This window comes from Atractosteus spatula, chromosome 21 (assembly GCF_055471065.1).
Source record: "Atractosteus spatula isolate fAtrSpa1 chromosome 21, fAtrSpa1.hap1, whole genome shotgun sequence".
NCBI lineage: Eukaryota > Metazoa > Chordata > Actinopteri > Semionotiformes > Lepisosteidae > Atractosteus > Atractosteus spatula.
Genome location: NC_142726.1, coordinates 11,275,069 through 11,292,758, shown reverse-complemented (window position 1 = coordinate 11,292,758; position 17,690 = coordinate 11,275,069). Strand labels below are relative to the sequence as shown.

The window sequence follows — 17,690 nt, the reverse complement described above, 5'->3', positions numbered from 1 at the left end:
TTTGGGACTGTTTTCACACTGCCAGTTCCACTGTATCACAAACACCACATTGCAACAACCCACACATCACTTTAAAGGCAACTAAACAGTCATCTTTCGCAGGCCAGATGACCACACAGGGGCTCAGTGCTCTCCAGTGTTCACTGACACAAGAGAATGAGGTGGTGTGAGTAACACTTCAGGTGAATTCTAGCCAGCAGTTGCTCAAAGTCCTCTCGTTTGTGAGGAATCAAGAATGTGTGTAGATCACCCTGGTGGACAGCAGCAAGCACAGCACAGATGTGCTGAAAGATATGTTAACTTGTATGACAAATCAGTCAACAGGTAGATGTCTAATTGCTACAGATCTTCACTTGTAGTGATTGATGACTACCTGTTTGTTAGGAACTACAATAATCAAGTTCTAGTACCTCCTTGCTCAATCAAGCATACAACATTCTAGTAGGAAAACACACGTCCTACTAGAACATCTACTGTGCATCTAGTACAATGAATAGGTACTGTACATTTTTGTTCAGGCTCTGCAAAATAAATGGGACAGACTTTCACGAGACTGTATTTGCAAAGTGATGCAAAGCTTTACAGCTTGCAATACAACTTGTGTTGCTTCCATTAGCAACCACACATGCTAATAGCCTGAGACAGCACTGCAGATTCCCTGTTGGTGACAAATGTTTATATACAAAATTAATTTATCCATTGATGTCTATTTAATAAGATGTCAAGAAAAACATCATTCATTTACTATCATCTTCCTGATAGTAGTTATTTGTTAGTTTTAAATTACTTAGAATTTGTTGTGAGACATGTTTCTTTTGATGCTCAGTATAATCCTGGGAGATTACCTGACTGTACCAGATCGGTGATGAATATCTGAAGAGGTGCCCACAACCTTGAAACACCAAGATGTCACATGAGGAAGCTAAACGTGAGCACAGAAGTGCACTCAACATGACTGGGCTGTATAGTAAACAGTCCGATATCTCCAGGGAAAACACCTGCTCAACCTGTCAGAGAGCCAAAGAATATGGAATGCCATTTTGGCCTTCTGAGTCACCTTTGGCTTCATCCTTGACTGCATGGGATAGTGAATGAATCTAGTGAATCACTTAAAAGAATGTTTATGCAGAGGACCATCGTAGTCCAACTTAAAAGAGCCACAAAATTTGACTTAATTTCTTACTAATGTTGTAGATATTGTACACATTACACCTTTTCATATATCATTATGTAATCATAAAACATTATGACTGAATTAGTACTTCACCAAAATTAGTCAGGATAACAGTTAACTGAAAATACTGTGAGTCCTTTGTAATTCTGGAAGTATACAACTTTTAGCAATAATTGGTTCTAAATAATACAAAGTGAGAAATAAAATTCAGCAGGATGACTTGCTGTTCAATAGTATGGTTAATTGTAATTTATTGTTTAATTGTGCAAATAATGTGATATCGATGATGTATTTTTACTGATTTACAACAAGGTTATACATACATTATAGAAGAAAAATCCAGATTGAAAATAAACTCAAACAAAAACATTCATATTTTGTTTCTTGGATCAAAGTTGACCATAACATGTTGTGACGAATGTCTAGCTTGTATATTCACTCTTATAACATATGCACCATACATAGGTCTTATAGCACAAATCTGTTCTCTTTTTTGCGTTTCCATACATACATGCATTAATGTACTTTAACCTGGACAACATACTTGTCTGCTTTAAGTGAAGAATGCAATGAGAATCCCAAGAAAAAGTTGTCCCAAGAACATTTAAATTCTGCAGTTGTCGCTGTTCCACAAAGTAACACTAAAATGTGCATCTGCTGCCACTTTGGAACACAACAATACAGGACAAATAAGACATACAGAAGCAAGAATACATAACACAAATGAAGTCATTAGATTAGAATGTTAACCTTCCACAAACTGGGGTGAACATCACAGGCAAACCTGTGAATCAGTGAATCTCGCTAAATACATGAAACCAGAATATTCTGCAATTAGTTTGCCCTAATGAGGATTGGGGTGGGGAGCAGCAGGGGGGCACTGGTTTCAACCTGCAGTTTTAACGGTAAATGGAGAAATGCGAGAGAAGTGCTAGGCCAAAGTACAATGGAAGCCTTGTGTTCCTTACACCTTTTAAAGGCACTCTCTACAAAAATCTAACACTAAAATGTAGTAGATCAAAATAAAGAAAACCAAACAAAAAAAAAATGGGGCAGGTAAGGGGAGGAATTTAGCCACTGGATGGAATAATTAGTGCACTGTGCCCTCTACAGAACAAGACCTTCATAATTTGGTCCATCAGCTTCAGGAGACTCTTTCCGCAGGCGCAAATGCTCCAGTGTGTTGTGAAAGTGTTTGTTAATTTGCTCCGTTTCCTCGCTTGCCTCTAGGTTTGGAAGATCTTCTCTTATCTTCTGGATGAGTTGGTTGAGGACTTGCACAGTGACCTGAAAAATCCGTGTCAGATAACATATATTTGCACTATTTTTGTTGACCACATTTTCTTAAGTTCCTTATTCAAAGATGACTGCATATAGACCATTATTTAATTAGACTCAACACAAAACATCACCCATCTTTGTATGATTTATTTTCTACAAAATGGAACAAACCTAAGATCATTTTATTTAATAGAACTTGTTGACACACCATAGATGACAACAAAATACTCCACTGCATGTGTTTTACAATGCACTTTCCCCAGTAGCACATGGTTAAGATCAACTGCTACTTTCCTAATGACATAAATAGGTGCCAGTAGGGGTTTCTGTTGGGTAAAGATCAATCAGTCTAAGATCTATTATCAACATTCCCAGTCTATTACAAAACAAAAAGATCAAGACCAAACTCCTTATTAATTACATACCAAGATAAACAACTGCACAGAACAAAAAACTCTGTACGACAGCTTTGCTCCGATTAAATGTTTGTCCCTGTTCCTTAAAGAGTAAGTTATCAAAGCGGCAAAATCACAGCATTGGGGAAAAAAACTAATATTTTTAATATCCCATAAGAAAATAATAAATAAAATATGCAAGTCTTACCGCATCATTTTCTTTTTCGAAGAAAAAGATGTATCTGTTTAGGATTTCGATAAAGAGCTGGACCTGCAATGATGGGTCCATGCACTGATTGGCTATCTTTAGGGCCTTCTTCAAGCACTCCATTACTCTCTTCCCATCATGAATCTGAAAACCAATGATGTTTAATACATAAATATATATATACTCATAAACATGGTTACTTTATTTAAATAATTGGCATGAAATCTTTCTTAAGAACCACTGAAATGTTATTTGTTGGTTCTTGTTAGCTGGTGAGACTGCAAAATATACTAAAGGATACATCAGACCAATATCTATCCAAATAATTAAACATATATTTAGAGGGATGGAATCAAGTGGAAAGTCCAGCAACTATGCCCTCTTTGCCTTTATAGAATTAAGATGTCTCCATGCTTTTGTTAAGACACCTTTTTACACTTTTTCCTGTCCTTCAGTACTCTGAATTTCATGGGCCATGAGAATTCGAACAGCACTCAAATCATTCAAAGCAGTGCTAGTCAAATTAAAAAAAAAAGTATTATTCCTTATTATTTATAATTAGCATTTTTCACAGCTTTAAGAAATGTTACTGAAAAAAATTTTGAAAGAATCCTAAGTTGTGTACTTCAAAAACTAAAAGCAAGAAATCTTTGCTTTTACTAAAATATTACACTATATTAAAGATCACATAATGTGCTACACATCGCAGAGAAGCTGAATATAAAAAAGCACGAATGACAAAAAAAAAACATTGTGTATTCTATACCCATCAGCTTGGCTTTCAGCCACCGAAGGCTGTGTGTATGAAGTACTGATGTATCACATACTCTTTAATTTTACTTGTTTCCACATAAAACTAAATAATATTCATATGGTGCATAAAAGCAAACAATTAATCACATACCTCTTCTCCATTCTTATCTGTGTTTCTGCCAGACCAGAAGAGATGTGCACAGATGCTGACAGCGCGACATTGGTCTGGTTTCTTCAGGAGTTTGGAAGCTGCCAGTGCACACTGTGTCCTCAAAGGTTCATGATTCTCTTCACTGAAACATTTCATCCTTTCAAATGTTCCAATTATTAAAGTGATTGCTGCTAGCTGTGCCTTAGAATCACTGATTTCATCCTCGTAAAGGGAAAAGGCCTGAAAAACATTAATATGTTCCAATATTACATCTCTGCTTTCTTGGATTAATTCACACTAATCTAACGTTTTCCACACTTTTCCGATTTCTGATGATTCCCGATTCAGTGCAATTAGCATTTACAATTATACAAAAAAAGGTAATACTAATACAAAATAAAATTATTATTTTATATATACATTATATCCAGATGGGTAAAAGCATTTACCCATCTTAATGCATTTTGAGAGCACCCATACTGATGTGAAACTTTTAGCATAGATGGTGTGGAAGATTTCTTTACTGGGAAGGTTAAACGTAGCCCGGCTCAGTGTTGAATTCCGTATCACCGCCAGAAATAACATGAATTAAGCATGTTGTGCTTGCCCTTCAGGTTTACCTGTGACATGAACTCGTATGCCACAGTTTCATGGTTCTCAAAGCCAATTTCCCCGGCTGCCAGCGCCCCCTGTAAGAACAGCCGAAGGGGCAGTTCAGCCAGCTCAGCCTTGATCAGTGCACTGATGGTCTGGTGGGCGAAGGAAAAAATCTTCTGACACTTCTTCTCCCACTTGTCATCCTGAGTGGAACAAATAACAAAAATGAACAGACAACCCATCTACTCCCTCTTCACTCTATCTTATTTCATAGGGAGGGGGGGGTCAAAATTACATTACTTAAAAATTACAATGTTCATGTATTTTTATATCTGCATATCAAGGTATTTGAAAGCATTTATCAATGGTGATGGTGATAGCATCCTGCACAAAAAAAGTTAGAAGCTTCAAAGAGAGAGAGAATGAAAAAAAATGAATACAAATGGGGAGCAGTGTTTTTTTCTATCAGAGAGAATGTGTTTACATCCATTATGAACAACTGAAGGCAATAGATTATCATACTAAAAAAGACAGGCACCCTGCACACATGCACACATTCCTATTAATTAAACTAAAAACCTCACAAGGACTATACATATTTTTCCCTCAACCCTTAATTTCTGAACAGCATTGGCTTTTATCTGCTGCCTATGCACTTATTTATATTAAGTCTGATTTATTATGACCTTATTAACTATTATTATTATAATTATATTGCATGTATTAGTATCACCACAAATAAATGATACAGAGAAGAAGAAAAATATAGAATAGGCTGGGACGAAAATCCACTCAAAGACCTTTCTAAAAGTGATTATAGAAATATTGAAAAAAACCAGAGTACTAGAACAGTAAAATAATCCAAAAACACAAAGATCAAAAGGAATTTCTCCAAAAGAAACAAAATAATAAAATGTACATTCCATGCAGAGTGTAACAAGACAGTCAAATGTTGAACCTCAAGTGCTACAGACCCATTGAGATCTTATAAAAAAACAAAGCCTGTAACACCCACCACTTTGGAGTTCTCTTTGTAACGGAAAGCCAACTGATAAGCTGCAAATACCAAAGGGGGTAGTGTGAAGCGAATCCTCTGATTCCCTCCAGCACCAAAGTGTTTCCTGGCTGTGTTTAAAATCTGAACGAGATGAAAACAACAACCTCATGAGAACTGCCCACATTAAAATTAAAAACATTCTAACAAAGTTAAAATGACTTATTTGGGAAATCATACATTGTGGACACTCTTAGATGACTCGAGGTTATAAATCTGTAAAATAAAAAAATCCCGGACATAAAAGTGTTTGTGTATAGAAATCCAAGTCTTTTCCGATACCTTATAATTCATTATGCCATGTAAACATTCTCCGAGTTTGCTGAAATGTCTCCTACATTAAATAATACTTCAAGACAGTTTTTTATTTTATTTGAGGATGAAATATCAAAGGCAACAGGCCAGCCATGTTTGCTGTAACAAGTTCAAATATGATGGTCCAATTTAATTATAACAGCAGTCAATTTAAAACCTGCTATCCATAAACATTGCATTACCCTCCTTTCCATAGGTCTCTCTACTCATAATTTAATTAAGGAAAAGCTTCCCATGGTGTACACAAAAAACAAGTCAATTCAGCTTCTATTAAATAGATTGATAAAAAAGGGACTGAAGGAAATGTGGAAATTTCTCTGACTACAGTGGCGACAAACAAAACAAAAATCTTTACTCAGCATGAAGTGATTGTCCTTCAGCAATCACAAACTAGATTCTTAGCTCACTGGAAACGTGAGATGCCAAGTTCTTCTGTCACCTATTTCAGTAATATTTAACTGTCAGAGCTGATAATTTAAGGCTGAATACCAAATATTGCTGGTCTGGGTCCTCAGAGTGCAGAAGATGAATAAACCTTCCCACAAGGCTCTGCTCCTCGCCAAAATCCTCAGGATCAGGGTCCTCAGCAGGCTGGTCTGGCTGGTCCTGGATCAGTGTCGAGACCAGGTTCAGGATGTCATCCACCTACCATGTTAAAAATGAACACAGAAATATTCAACTCAAGTTTGTTATATTATGCTGTGGTTAGAAAGCTATAAGATAGCAGCTCCAAAAATAAGTATATTTCAATCGATCATATATTTATACAACATTATACACCAGACAATGAATACATAACTTCAATTAACATACTCCAACTGTTCTGGAAGATGAGCTTCAAGTTTAAGCTCAATTACTGCAAACAACTCAAAATGCGGATAAGTTTTATGTCCCATGAATTTTAAACGTCCTAATACTGTCAAGGAATAATAAATCAACAGAAAAGCAGAAGGCAGCTGGCCTGACTTGCACAAACAGATCATCCAATACCAGCACTAAAAGCACTTGAAGGTCATCACCTGCCATCAAGTTGATTTTCACAGCAGGGCTAACTGTAGGTTACTCATCTTCCAATGGCACTAATAGGACTGTGAATCAATAACTAGGTCTATGCAGAAAATCTTCTAAATCCCTTCCCAGGAATAAATCAGAAAATACCCTTTTATTCCCAACACAATTTGCTTACCTAAGCCTCCACCTGTATGACTACATTTTGGAAAATTGAGCACATTTTTCATAAAATGGAACAGGGTTCACATGATGTGAATATGAAACCTATTTGTAAAAATAGCTTTATTTTGGCAGAAAATTGTTCTATTTACTTTATACTAAAATCTATATTGGTTTAGTTAATGGTACAAGCGTGTAAAAAGTTTCTATAATAACTACCTAGTTTACCATGATTACCTAGAAGCAGAGACAAACTGAAACTGTTTCAGACCTAGGCCTATAGCTAGTCTGGAAACATTCCCATGACACAGCTGGGCCTGGCAAAAACTTAAATGTAGAGCTAGAAGACAGACGTGGTTTCAGGTTTCTATTTCATTTGCAACCTATGCAAAGCATGAGCTGGAAACACTCGCAAAGGTGGCCACACCTGCTACTGGCCCCCAACTTTCACGGCACCTCCCTTCTGATCAACCTTGCTGATGACAAATGATAATCAGCACAATTAAACTGTCATGTCTGTTCAATAAAATGTAATCAATCTGCCACAACTGCCATTTTTCTGATGATAACTACACTGGGTTTTTGCCACTAAAAGTGATTAGCGTCTTGTTATATTTACCTCTTCATATTAAAAAATCTTTGTTTAATGCTATAATCACAAAAATGATCATCATACTCAATTTCATAATAGCTCAGAGGACTTCAATGAAAACCAGGCATGTTAGTCAAGCACCCAAAAAGGCAGTAATTATGCAAAACAGAAATATTCAGCTTGTAAGAATGATACACAAAGAAACTTCAGCAGAGCCATCTCAGCACAAGCTAGACGCACTGTTTTAAAAAATGTAACTGTACTAAAAACAAACCCTACCTGTTCCTGCAAGACAATCTCAGTGCTGTAATCCAGGGTATTACTTAGGATGTAGCAACTCATGCTCTTCCTCGACTCGTAATCAAAGTACTCAAACACTGGATGGAAGTGTTTTAGCTTTAGTACTGTCAGAATGTTGTTGTAGGTGTCAACTGGAATCTTTAAAAGCCTTGTCAGTTCTTTTGATACTGCACTGCTGGTGGCGATACTTTAACAGAGAGGAAAAAAAAAATCTGTTTAGACCCTTACAATTCCTTGGGACCATAAAATGCCATATATTATCTGTGGATGATGCAGTGCTCCACAGCTGGTCAATGTGCAGAATCGTGCTGAAGAGTAAATATTCCATCAGCACATTTTAAAGCAGTAATTTGCACAGCCTGGACCTTTTAGAAGCTTTTGTGCACCAAAAACAAAATACCCCCGTTTTTTTTTCCATCTCCAACTAAAAACCTAACAATCTAAAACTGGTTTCCTGAAAAATCACAGAAACAAATATCACCAGTAATATTTTTAAATAATTATCATTCTGACTACATATTTTTGCCAGTAGGTGAAAACTGGAAACATAACTATTGCGTCATGCCTGTCTACTGAGTGCGCACAGTTCTGAAACCCTAACACACCACCCCATATATTTTGTCTCTCTGAGCTTAGAGAATCAAATTTACAAAAAAAGACATTCAAACAAAAGTAGGAAAAACGGCAAAATAAGAAAAAAAAACAATTCCAGATTCCAGCCTGTAAAACCTCTGTTTATAAATTCAGATTTATACAGGAATTTAAAAATCTAGCAGACTACAGGCATAAAGGATGTGAATATTACAAATATTTTAAATAATAATGTCTACTAATATATCAAAACACTAAAGCATTAAAATATAAAACACAATTAGCAGTTCTATCACCCAAATATAGCCTGTCTTCTTACTAGGAACTTCTTCAATTGATCTAGCACTTGCACAAACATTTAACTATTCTTTGCCCCAGATCTAAAGATTCAGTGAGAAATAACATGGGTGATGAAGCACCCATCTTGCAACGATGTTATAGCAGATTACCAGCAATGTGAATACAGAACAGAATAGCACCTATTAAAAGATGTTACTTGTTTTCTATTTTGAGGAGAGAAAACTATGTTGGGAAATGAATCAGATGATTTTTTTTAGGTCAGCAGATCAGTGCTTTCTTGTAATAATCCAACTCAGGTTGCCTGCATATTCTGTTATGACATGTCTACTGTAAAAATAAAAACCATGCTTTCAAAAAACAGCTTTAATGAAGAACTGCTATTTTTTTACATTTTTGTCAGTCTCTAGAAACCACTTAAGAGCAAACTGTGCTTTGAAGTGACTCCACTGCAGAAGGAAGTGCATCAATAAACATATTCATGAAGGGTATTCAACCAGACAGTACATGAGGCTAATATTGTAGATGTATATAAGAACTGGGAAACATCTAGTTTGATAATTGTGGGTGTTCATGAAATAATGTGTAAACATTATTGTGAACTAAAAGATCACTAAACGACCAGTCTGGTTTTTGCTCCCCGAAACTAAGCTGTTAACAACAGTAGATAAACTAGTAGATAAAAGCTTTAAATAATTTGTTGATGATCATAACATAAAAATGAGTCTAAAACTTGTACTGTAAGACTTTTATACAGTAGTGTACTATTAAGGAGCTCATCATTACCTCATCATCAATTAATTCATAAATATTATGGCCTTTTACTCACTGTTCAAGGTTCAATTTGTTAAATATCTCAACAGTTGTCTCCAAAACTTTGTCAACATAGTCCACTCGGTCAGGATAACATTTCATTGCCAAGTTAATGAGGGACACTTGCAATGAAACCACATCCTCAGAAGGCATGTCCTGTCGTGACTGGAAAAAGGAAAGGTCAAAACTCAATGAAAGTTCAAATCAATGGACAAAAAAGAAAAAAAAAAGAGGATAAAAGAGAAAGTCTAATATGCATTCATATACTTCAGATACCCAGATAGCTAAATAAGCCTTCTTACCTGTATAACTGTAGCTACTTGCTGTGAGAAAATATCAAACAATTTAATATCTGCCGGAATACCAGGGCCATCCTCTCTGTGAGCAAATAAAGCAAGTCTGAAAAACAAAACAAAAAACAGAGATTTACTTGTTTTTCAAGGCTGTAACAGAAAATTAACTTGGACATTTTCTTAAACAATGGTCAGCTTTGCATAACTGACATAAATCCTTTGTCTTACCTGTCAATCAATGCAATAATGATGTTTTTGACATTAACATGCTGGTGTAGCTCAGCACAGGCACGCAGGAATGGGTTGAGAGTCTGCAAATGAAACTCATCAGGAAAAACCTGGAACAAAGGAGAGATATCACAGCCATAAAAAGTGCAGCTGAAGAGCTGATGACCGTGTTCAGTAGATTATTTCCAGGAGTTCAACAACACACTCTGGAGAGCTTTCCGAGGTACTGTATTGAAATGCAAGACCTCTGGACACAAAAGCTTTAAAGCACCATAATGAAAGTATACCAACACTTGTAGCTTTAGTGACTATGCATCAGTAATTTAGGACAAAAACACTACAAGTGACAGCTGTGATGTGGTTTAGACATAAAGCAGAATTACAGGTAAAGGTCAAATAAAAAAAAAACATCTCAAGTTCAAGAGCTTCAAATGCACAGATGTCCATCCTGGCACTCTGTTATGTGAATTAGGTTGTGGAATTATGAGAAGGCCTGTGTTTAGGTTCAATGTTAATAATTACCTGAATAATACATTCCATGAGGTATTCCTGAGCCAGGGCGTCTCTGCAATTGACTACCTGCTCCAAGATCCCAGGCAGCACAATCTGAAAAAAAACAGCAATTGACATCAGCTGAGACAGATGTTTCATAATGCGATACATTAAAATTAGTAGAACACTTGGATTACTCATTTTCCAATACAAGGTGTGAATAACGGATGTTTTATAAAACAAGTACTTAAAGCTTGATTGGTTCCAGGGAAAACTGTTAAAAAAGGAAAAACATTAGTAATATTTGATTTTCATGCTCATCATCTCTCTTTGAGCATCATACAATATCTTAATCTATTAATGCATCATTAAACTATGTGTTTAAAAACAGATTTTCAGAAGTTGGTAAAAGTTCTCCAAAGAGTCAAAACATTTTTTCAGCAATTTCACCCACTTTGCTATTTAATTAACAATGTAATTTAAGTGTTTTTTTTTCTTTTTATAATTGCAACCCCTGCATAAAAATACAAATTTTAAACTGAGATGTTAATAGTCATTGAATCCCTTAGAAGACATTTAATAACCAAGAAGCTGGGACGTGTGTTTAACGGTCAAAAGTAACTGATAATTAAAAAAGGCAGAAGGGTAATCCACCCATAGGAGAGTAAAGCTCATTCATTTCAATACTTTTTCCTTTCAAGCAAGCAAAAATAGCACCTGAATTATTTGCATGTTCCCCTGAATATTAACTGTCCTTGAACAGGCTGACAATTAAGTTTAAAAAATGTAATCAAGGATGAAAACCACCCAGCCAAAGCACAGTTTGCATATCAAAGTAGACATTTCTTGTTTTTTTTCCCTCTAAATAACTCTGAAGTAAAGTGTTTCCATACTAAACCTCAAGAGGCTTACCCTCTTGATATAGCCTCATCTCTGGAGCATGAGTCCCAGTAATGCTCTGCTTCCATTCAGAATCATTGTACACACTCCTTAATTAATGGTAATATTGAATGTCTCTCTAATTTGTTTTTTGTATTTTTAATAAGACATCATTTATATCCCCATTGCATAGCATTACAATTTATTTTAATTACCTTCTCTTAAGCTTTGCTTAAGGAGTACAATGTTTGCTTTTTAAAGAAGCCATTTAGGCTAATAATTAATTACAAAAATAACAGAATCCTGGTGAACTCCTAAAAGACTGCAAATGTAAACCAAAGACTTAATATAAAATACTATGCCTGAAATGAGCAGTTTTAAAATGAAATGAAGGCATACATTTAGAAATTGTTTCCTTGTCTCATTACATTAAAAAAAACTTAAATCAATAAAACACTGCTTATTACAGCACATGCATTCCTCAAGTACATGAATCAAATGATACGTTTAATCACCTGTACAAGGAACAGATCAATAGGGATGAAGTCAGAGGTAAAAGGTCAAGTCATGGAAACCATATCAACATGCTGATAAAAAAACTAAAAACAACAAGGTTTAAAAAATATGAGTAAATCCACTGAAAAGGTTCAAATGTCTTTATTAATTTCAGACCCCGATCTTCCCATGGTACCTGTTTGTATTTTTCCACATTGACACCCTCTAGCTGGCTCAGCCGAACCAGATTGGTTCCAACAAGGATTCTCAACTCCTGCCGCTCCCTCTCCCTCTTCTCACGGTCCCGGCTGTGGCCCTGGTGCTGCATTCGCACCCACAGTTTGTTCATCTCCGCAAAGTTCAGGAGTACAAAGTCCATCGAGTCATTTATATCTCCAGTCGTCTCCTCTCTGGGGAGGGAAAAAAACAACTGAAATTGGAACAAGCCAAGACTTCCAAACACACATCTGTGTTTAGCTAACATTTTTTAATCTAAGCAATAAGGAGTGCTCGCACTGTAATCAATACAGTCATATGTTTTTGGACAGTTTGGAAATTTTCCATTACACTATGTAATAAGCTTCAGAACCCATATAAGGGGGTTTGTAGACCATACCCAAAATAAAATTCATTCTCATACTGCAAATTAAATAAAGCATATACCCTACTGCAATCATCAATGAAACTAAAATTAATTTCTCTAAAAATCTAGTTGAATTTTTCAAGGAGTGAGCCGGTCATTCAGAAAGTTCTGTTTTAAAATGAGGATACATCACAATTTCTCCTTCCAACACAGCATGGTAATAATTACAACTGACTTTACTTCTTTGAACACACTGATATTATAAACTGAAAAGGGATGAGAAATTAGGGATAGTACTCCTGGCTTCACTCTCTAATGGCAAAGTTAATGTTACAAGGCTGATGTAGGGGTCTGAATACGACAAAATGAAATATGCCACTTGAAAGAGAAGGATGAAACAGCCTTACTCAGGTTGTTCCCCATCATCCGGCAAGATGTTTCTTGTGCACTGGAGTAGGTAGTTTCGAAGGAAAAGACCTCGGAGGGGATGTTGTACTCCTCTGCACATTTCCACCAAGTCTTTCAGGATATCCTTGCGAGACTGAGGAAATGATCTCACATACACCACACCCACAGTGATCAGCAAGTAACTGGAAGTCAGCAGGAAAAAGAAGGCAACATCAAACAGGGTGATACAGCCTGGACACATGCATGGGAATACAAACAAAAATAAAAGCAGACGGGCAGTATTTTGTTACTAATAAACATGGCCAGCACTGCAATTCAAATCTTATTCTCAAGCGTTTATAACAAAATGCAATCTTAATCCCCTGAGGACTTACAGTTGAATTAATTTGATTTAATTATTTCTTGGATCTTTCAAATATTCTGCAAAATATGTTCTAATGTATTCAAAATTATCAGTGTATGTGATACTGAGACCAAAAATGCATAATACTGTCACATTTTCAGATACATTTTCCTAACACGTGCTACAGAAATGAAGTTGTTTGAAAGAGCCATTTGGAATGGGTAAACCAGAAACACTTGAGACTTTCTTTTAGAAAGCGCAAACTTCATCATCTCACTTGTTGTCAAGAAAACACACTGCTGGGATTGGAAACTCACAGGCGGGGGATAATATTTCCTGCATATTGGACAAGCTCATATAGATCTGCCACCTTTCTGCCCTTAGCAAACTCGTCAGTCAAGTAAACCTCCAGGTAATGCAGTTCATCAGAGATTGCCATGTCTACACACTGAGTTAAGGTACAGTATTCTGGATAAATAATGTCAGTTTATTAAAATTGTTAACATCACATTTACTGTGTCATCAAAATGAAGTTTTCACAGACGACCCGGCAGCTAACACACCATCAAGACAGAATGTATACAATTATAGCTGTTAACTGCTCTAAATTTCCCTATTATTGCTGATTACAAAACAAATGTTTAAACATATCCACCTGATCTGCTATTTAAGGCATTTTGGCAAATCTAATAAATAATAATATCCTTATCAAATGGTTAACACCACAAACAATCCAAAGGCACTATAACATTTAGTTGTGAATATCGGTTTTAGGAATGAATGTTAAATGCAATACAATTAGATTACAGATTAATAGAAAACCTTAAAATATCATTGTGAACACCACAAATTTTAAATAATTTCCTTGAGAAAATACATGGGTTACAATTTTAAGTAATTTTGTTGAATTTCAGAACCACAAAATATTTCCATCCCATTACGTTTAAATCAAACACAGATTCCTTTTTAATGCACAATGGTATTCAGATAGAAAGACATAGATCTGTTAGAAGGTTAGGAAGAGCAGCTATTTCTAGCTCAAGAAACCGTTTAACATGCTTCCTGATGATTTTGTGAATAATATGCAAAATCAGTGTTCTGATTAATTCAAACACTTCAAACATTAAGATGTAGACTGTTTTACAAAAATCATATAACTTATGGGGACTCCAAAAGTTAAAAAAGTATTTTTAATCAAAGCAAGTAATTCAGTCATGATCTGTGCATTTTGAAGATGAAAAACATAAATCAGGTTGCTGATGAAAGGATACAGAGTTCATAGTAACTCTTAGGAGACAGCATGGAGGTTCGTAACTCGCCAAGCATGTTGGATGCGTGTTTCAGAGCATCCATGAGCTTGTTCTTGTCCTATAAAACGCAATATTAGTTATCAAAAAGAAAAAAACAATATATTTTTTAAACGAAAAGACATAATGGCACCACATCTTACCAGGCAGCGTTTCATCTGAAAAGACTGAACCTTGACAGCCTGAATAGCTTCATCAAGAAGCTTTTCCTGCTCATCTTGTGGAGACTGCTGTGTGGTAGGCTGAAATCATAAACAAACAACCTCTGGCTGAAAAATTACTTTGGACACATGCGATCAATCGCAACAAAGCAAGCTGCAGCTTTCAAAGTTAATTATCTTCGCCAAGCCTCCGCTAACACTTCTTCAGATTGGCTTCTGAAAACCCATCTAATTTCTTAAACCAGGGAAGAAGTTCACAAGGGTTTTCACGAAAATAAGCATTTCATTTCTGGACTTGATTCATGCGTTATTTCAGTTTACCAACCCATTACACAACCCCCAGTAATTTATCTTCAAATAATGGAACCACTATACACAAATAATACATAACAAAATGTTAAGACATGAGGAAAAAGGTTAGAAATAGAATGCAGCTGTCAAGCAAAATCATCAGGTTCTTCTGTGTTCCTCTATCCGTTATGAACCCCAGATTACTATAGACTTCCTGCATTTCTGGTTCAGGAACTCTGTATTTGGAAGTCTCAAGAGGGCATGTTTCAAAATGTAACTATTGAATACCGATATGTACTGGGGAGAAGAGGGCACATATGTTGAGGTAAACAGTTCCATCTTCATTTTTCCCCACCCAAATATTTTTTTTTTGTTCTGACATATTGTTTATGGGATGGGATTAATTACACCTACTACTCATTCTTGGTGCAATAAAAGTAAAGCTTTAACATTTCACTGTAAAATATTCTGCATATTTTACACATTGGTATTACTTTCTAAACGTGCTTTAACATTTCACTGTAAAGTATTCTGCATATTTAACACATTGGTATTGCTTTCAAAAGCCATTCGACACCCAAGTACTATTATCCAGCTAGCCCACTGGGATAACACTACACCAATAAGGATATACACAGGAAAAGTGATAGATCATCTGACAGCTATCAACCAGCACTGACAGAAGCAAACGTTTGAAGATACAAATTAAAATGCATTTTTGTAGTGATAATTCGATTAAACTATTTATTGTTATCAGCAACACAACTCTTAAGACATTTAATGGAGAATGTGCTTTTATTTAAGAAAGGACATTCTTTAATCCTGGGGCTGCTTTAATACCATCTGTGATATCCTCTCTAAATACGAATGCTGTAGCCTTTAATTCCAGCTGAAAACTAATTAACTGTTCAGAACGCTATCAGCAACACTTCGATGTATGGAATTGGGACTTCGTTAAAAACAGAAATTGGGACAAACATAAAATAAAACAGGTTAGCTAAATATGAAGTCTGCAACCGACAATGATTAGTAACTTGCAAATCAAGGTATGCAAATAATGAGCAAGTGTGAATGTGAACGCGGTGATGGTCTTAATGTTTGATATCCCAAAAATATAGAACATTACAGAAATGCTAGAGTACCTGAAATATCACGTATGTGCTTGCGTTCAGAGCCCTTTGGAGCCGAGATCGTTTATTTTACATGGAAAGTCTAATGCATGTCGAAACATATTTTAAATAAAAATAAAATACTGAAATGAATACTGCAACGAATACTGAAACGAATAAAAAAACAGAATGCGTTTGTTTCTTATATACCACGTGTGCAATCCACGTCTTAAAGAGAAATGTCTTTATTTATGGACATATAAAGTTCGCAGATACACCGCAGTACTGTAAATTACAAATGCAAATACTTTCTCCCCCCCTCCCCATTTTCCATAGCCTGGAACTGCAGTTCTTCATTTTCAAAACTTGTAATGAAATGTAAACATAAACTCCTTTGCAAAACATCACATAACAAGAGTTTTCAGCAATTTAGTTTCTGTTGTAATTTAATTAAATCTTTAAATTTTAAAGGCAGCGGAGATTAGTGTGCTTAATGTACTTCATTCCTGACAGCAAACGAAAAAAAAAACAGGCCTGCCTGAGACGAGGCCTTTACAACACCCATCCGTACATGCAAGGGATTTTTTAAAATACTTTTATTTTAAATGCATTGCAAAAAAGGACGCTGGGTTTATGCAATGACTCGGATGCGATAAAACCTTAACTCGTGACTTCAAAAGACGTTAAAACGAGATTTTCAACAATATCTACACTTACCATGATTACCAGGATGTTTCAGGAAACTCAACCCCCCTTTCAGTGTTCCTAATCATGTGACTTCTGCCAGCTAACCCCGTGACCCCCTCACTCCCTCCCACACACCTGTGTTCATTGGCTAAACCAGAAACTCTGTGAGAAGGCTCGCTGATTGGTTATCGAGAACCGATTGACGTGTTAGGTAAACCAATCGTAGGATGACAGAATTACAGACGCTCTGCAAATGTAAAGGAAATATTGCAAAACTGAGATTGTTCATGACACTGCTGTTTTTACAAAAATACATTTCTTTAAGCAGTGCCCTCAGCTATTCCCATTATATTCCCCTATATATACATCTATGTTTTTTCCCTTAATTGGGTTAATATCGTGTGAAAAACAGACATTATTAAACTTGATTACGCTGTACATACGCATTATACCGCTTTAACGTTTAAATCCGCTGCACGTAATTGCTAATTTACAAACAAGTCTATAAATGTAACAAACGTACATCGATTGACAAAACATTAAGTTTTATTCAGGACATTTCCACTTCAACATGAATACTCCCTTTGCGGTCGTCATACTACCCCCACTCCAGACAAGGCGGGTCACTATCTGTCTTTCTGTTTGAGTGGCTTTTAGTCTAACCAATCGGAAGGCTGGTTACGCCGCCAAAGGCGATTACGTCATATATACGCCAACCAGAAG

General features: G+C 35.9%; 1 protein-coding gene across 1 annotated transcript; it reads right to left on the bottom strand.

The window, feature by feature from the left end:
• Positions 1–1,410: 1,410 nt before the first annotated feature.
• Positions 1,411–17,506, bottom strand: vps35 (VPS35 retromer complex component). The gene is made up of 17 exons (XM_088939236.1): positions 17,491–17,506; positions 14,863–14,961; positions 14,684–14,780; positions 13,730–13,853; positions 13,069–13,251; positions 12,275–12,488; positions 10,735–10,818; positions 10,213–10,322; positions 9,994–10,090; positions 9,708–9,856; positions 7,970–8,177; positions 6,418–6,573; positions 5,575–5,697; positions 4,583–4,762; positions 3,963–4,202; positions 3,059–3,202; positions 1,411–2,461 (listed from the first exon to the last, which is right to left on the bottom strand). The coding sequence occupies exons 2-17, from the start codon at positions 14,875–14,877 to the stop codon at positions 2,282–2,284; spliced, it is 2,304 nt and encodes a 767-aa protein (XP_088795362.1). The 5' UTR covers positions 14,878–14,961; positions 17,491–17,506; the 3' UTR covers positions 1,411–2,281.
• Positions 17,507–17,690: the final 184 nt, after the last annotated feature.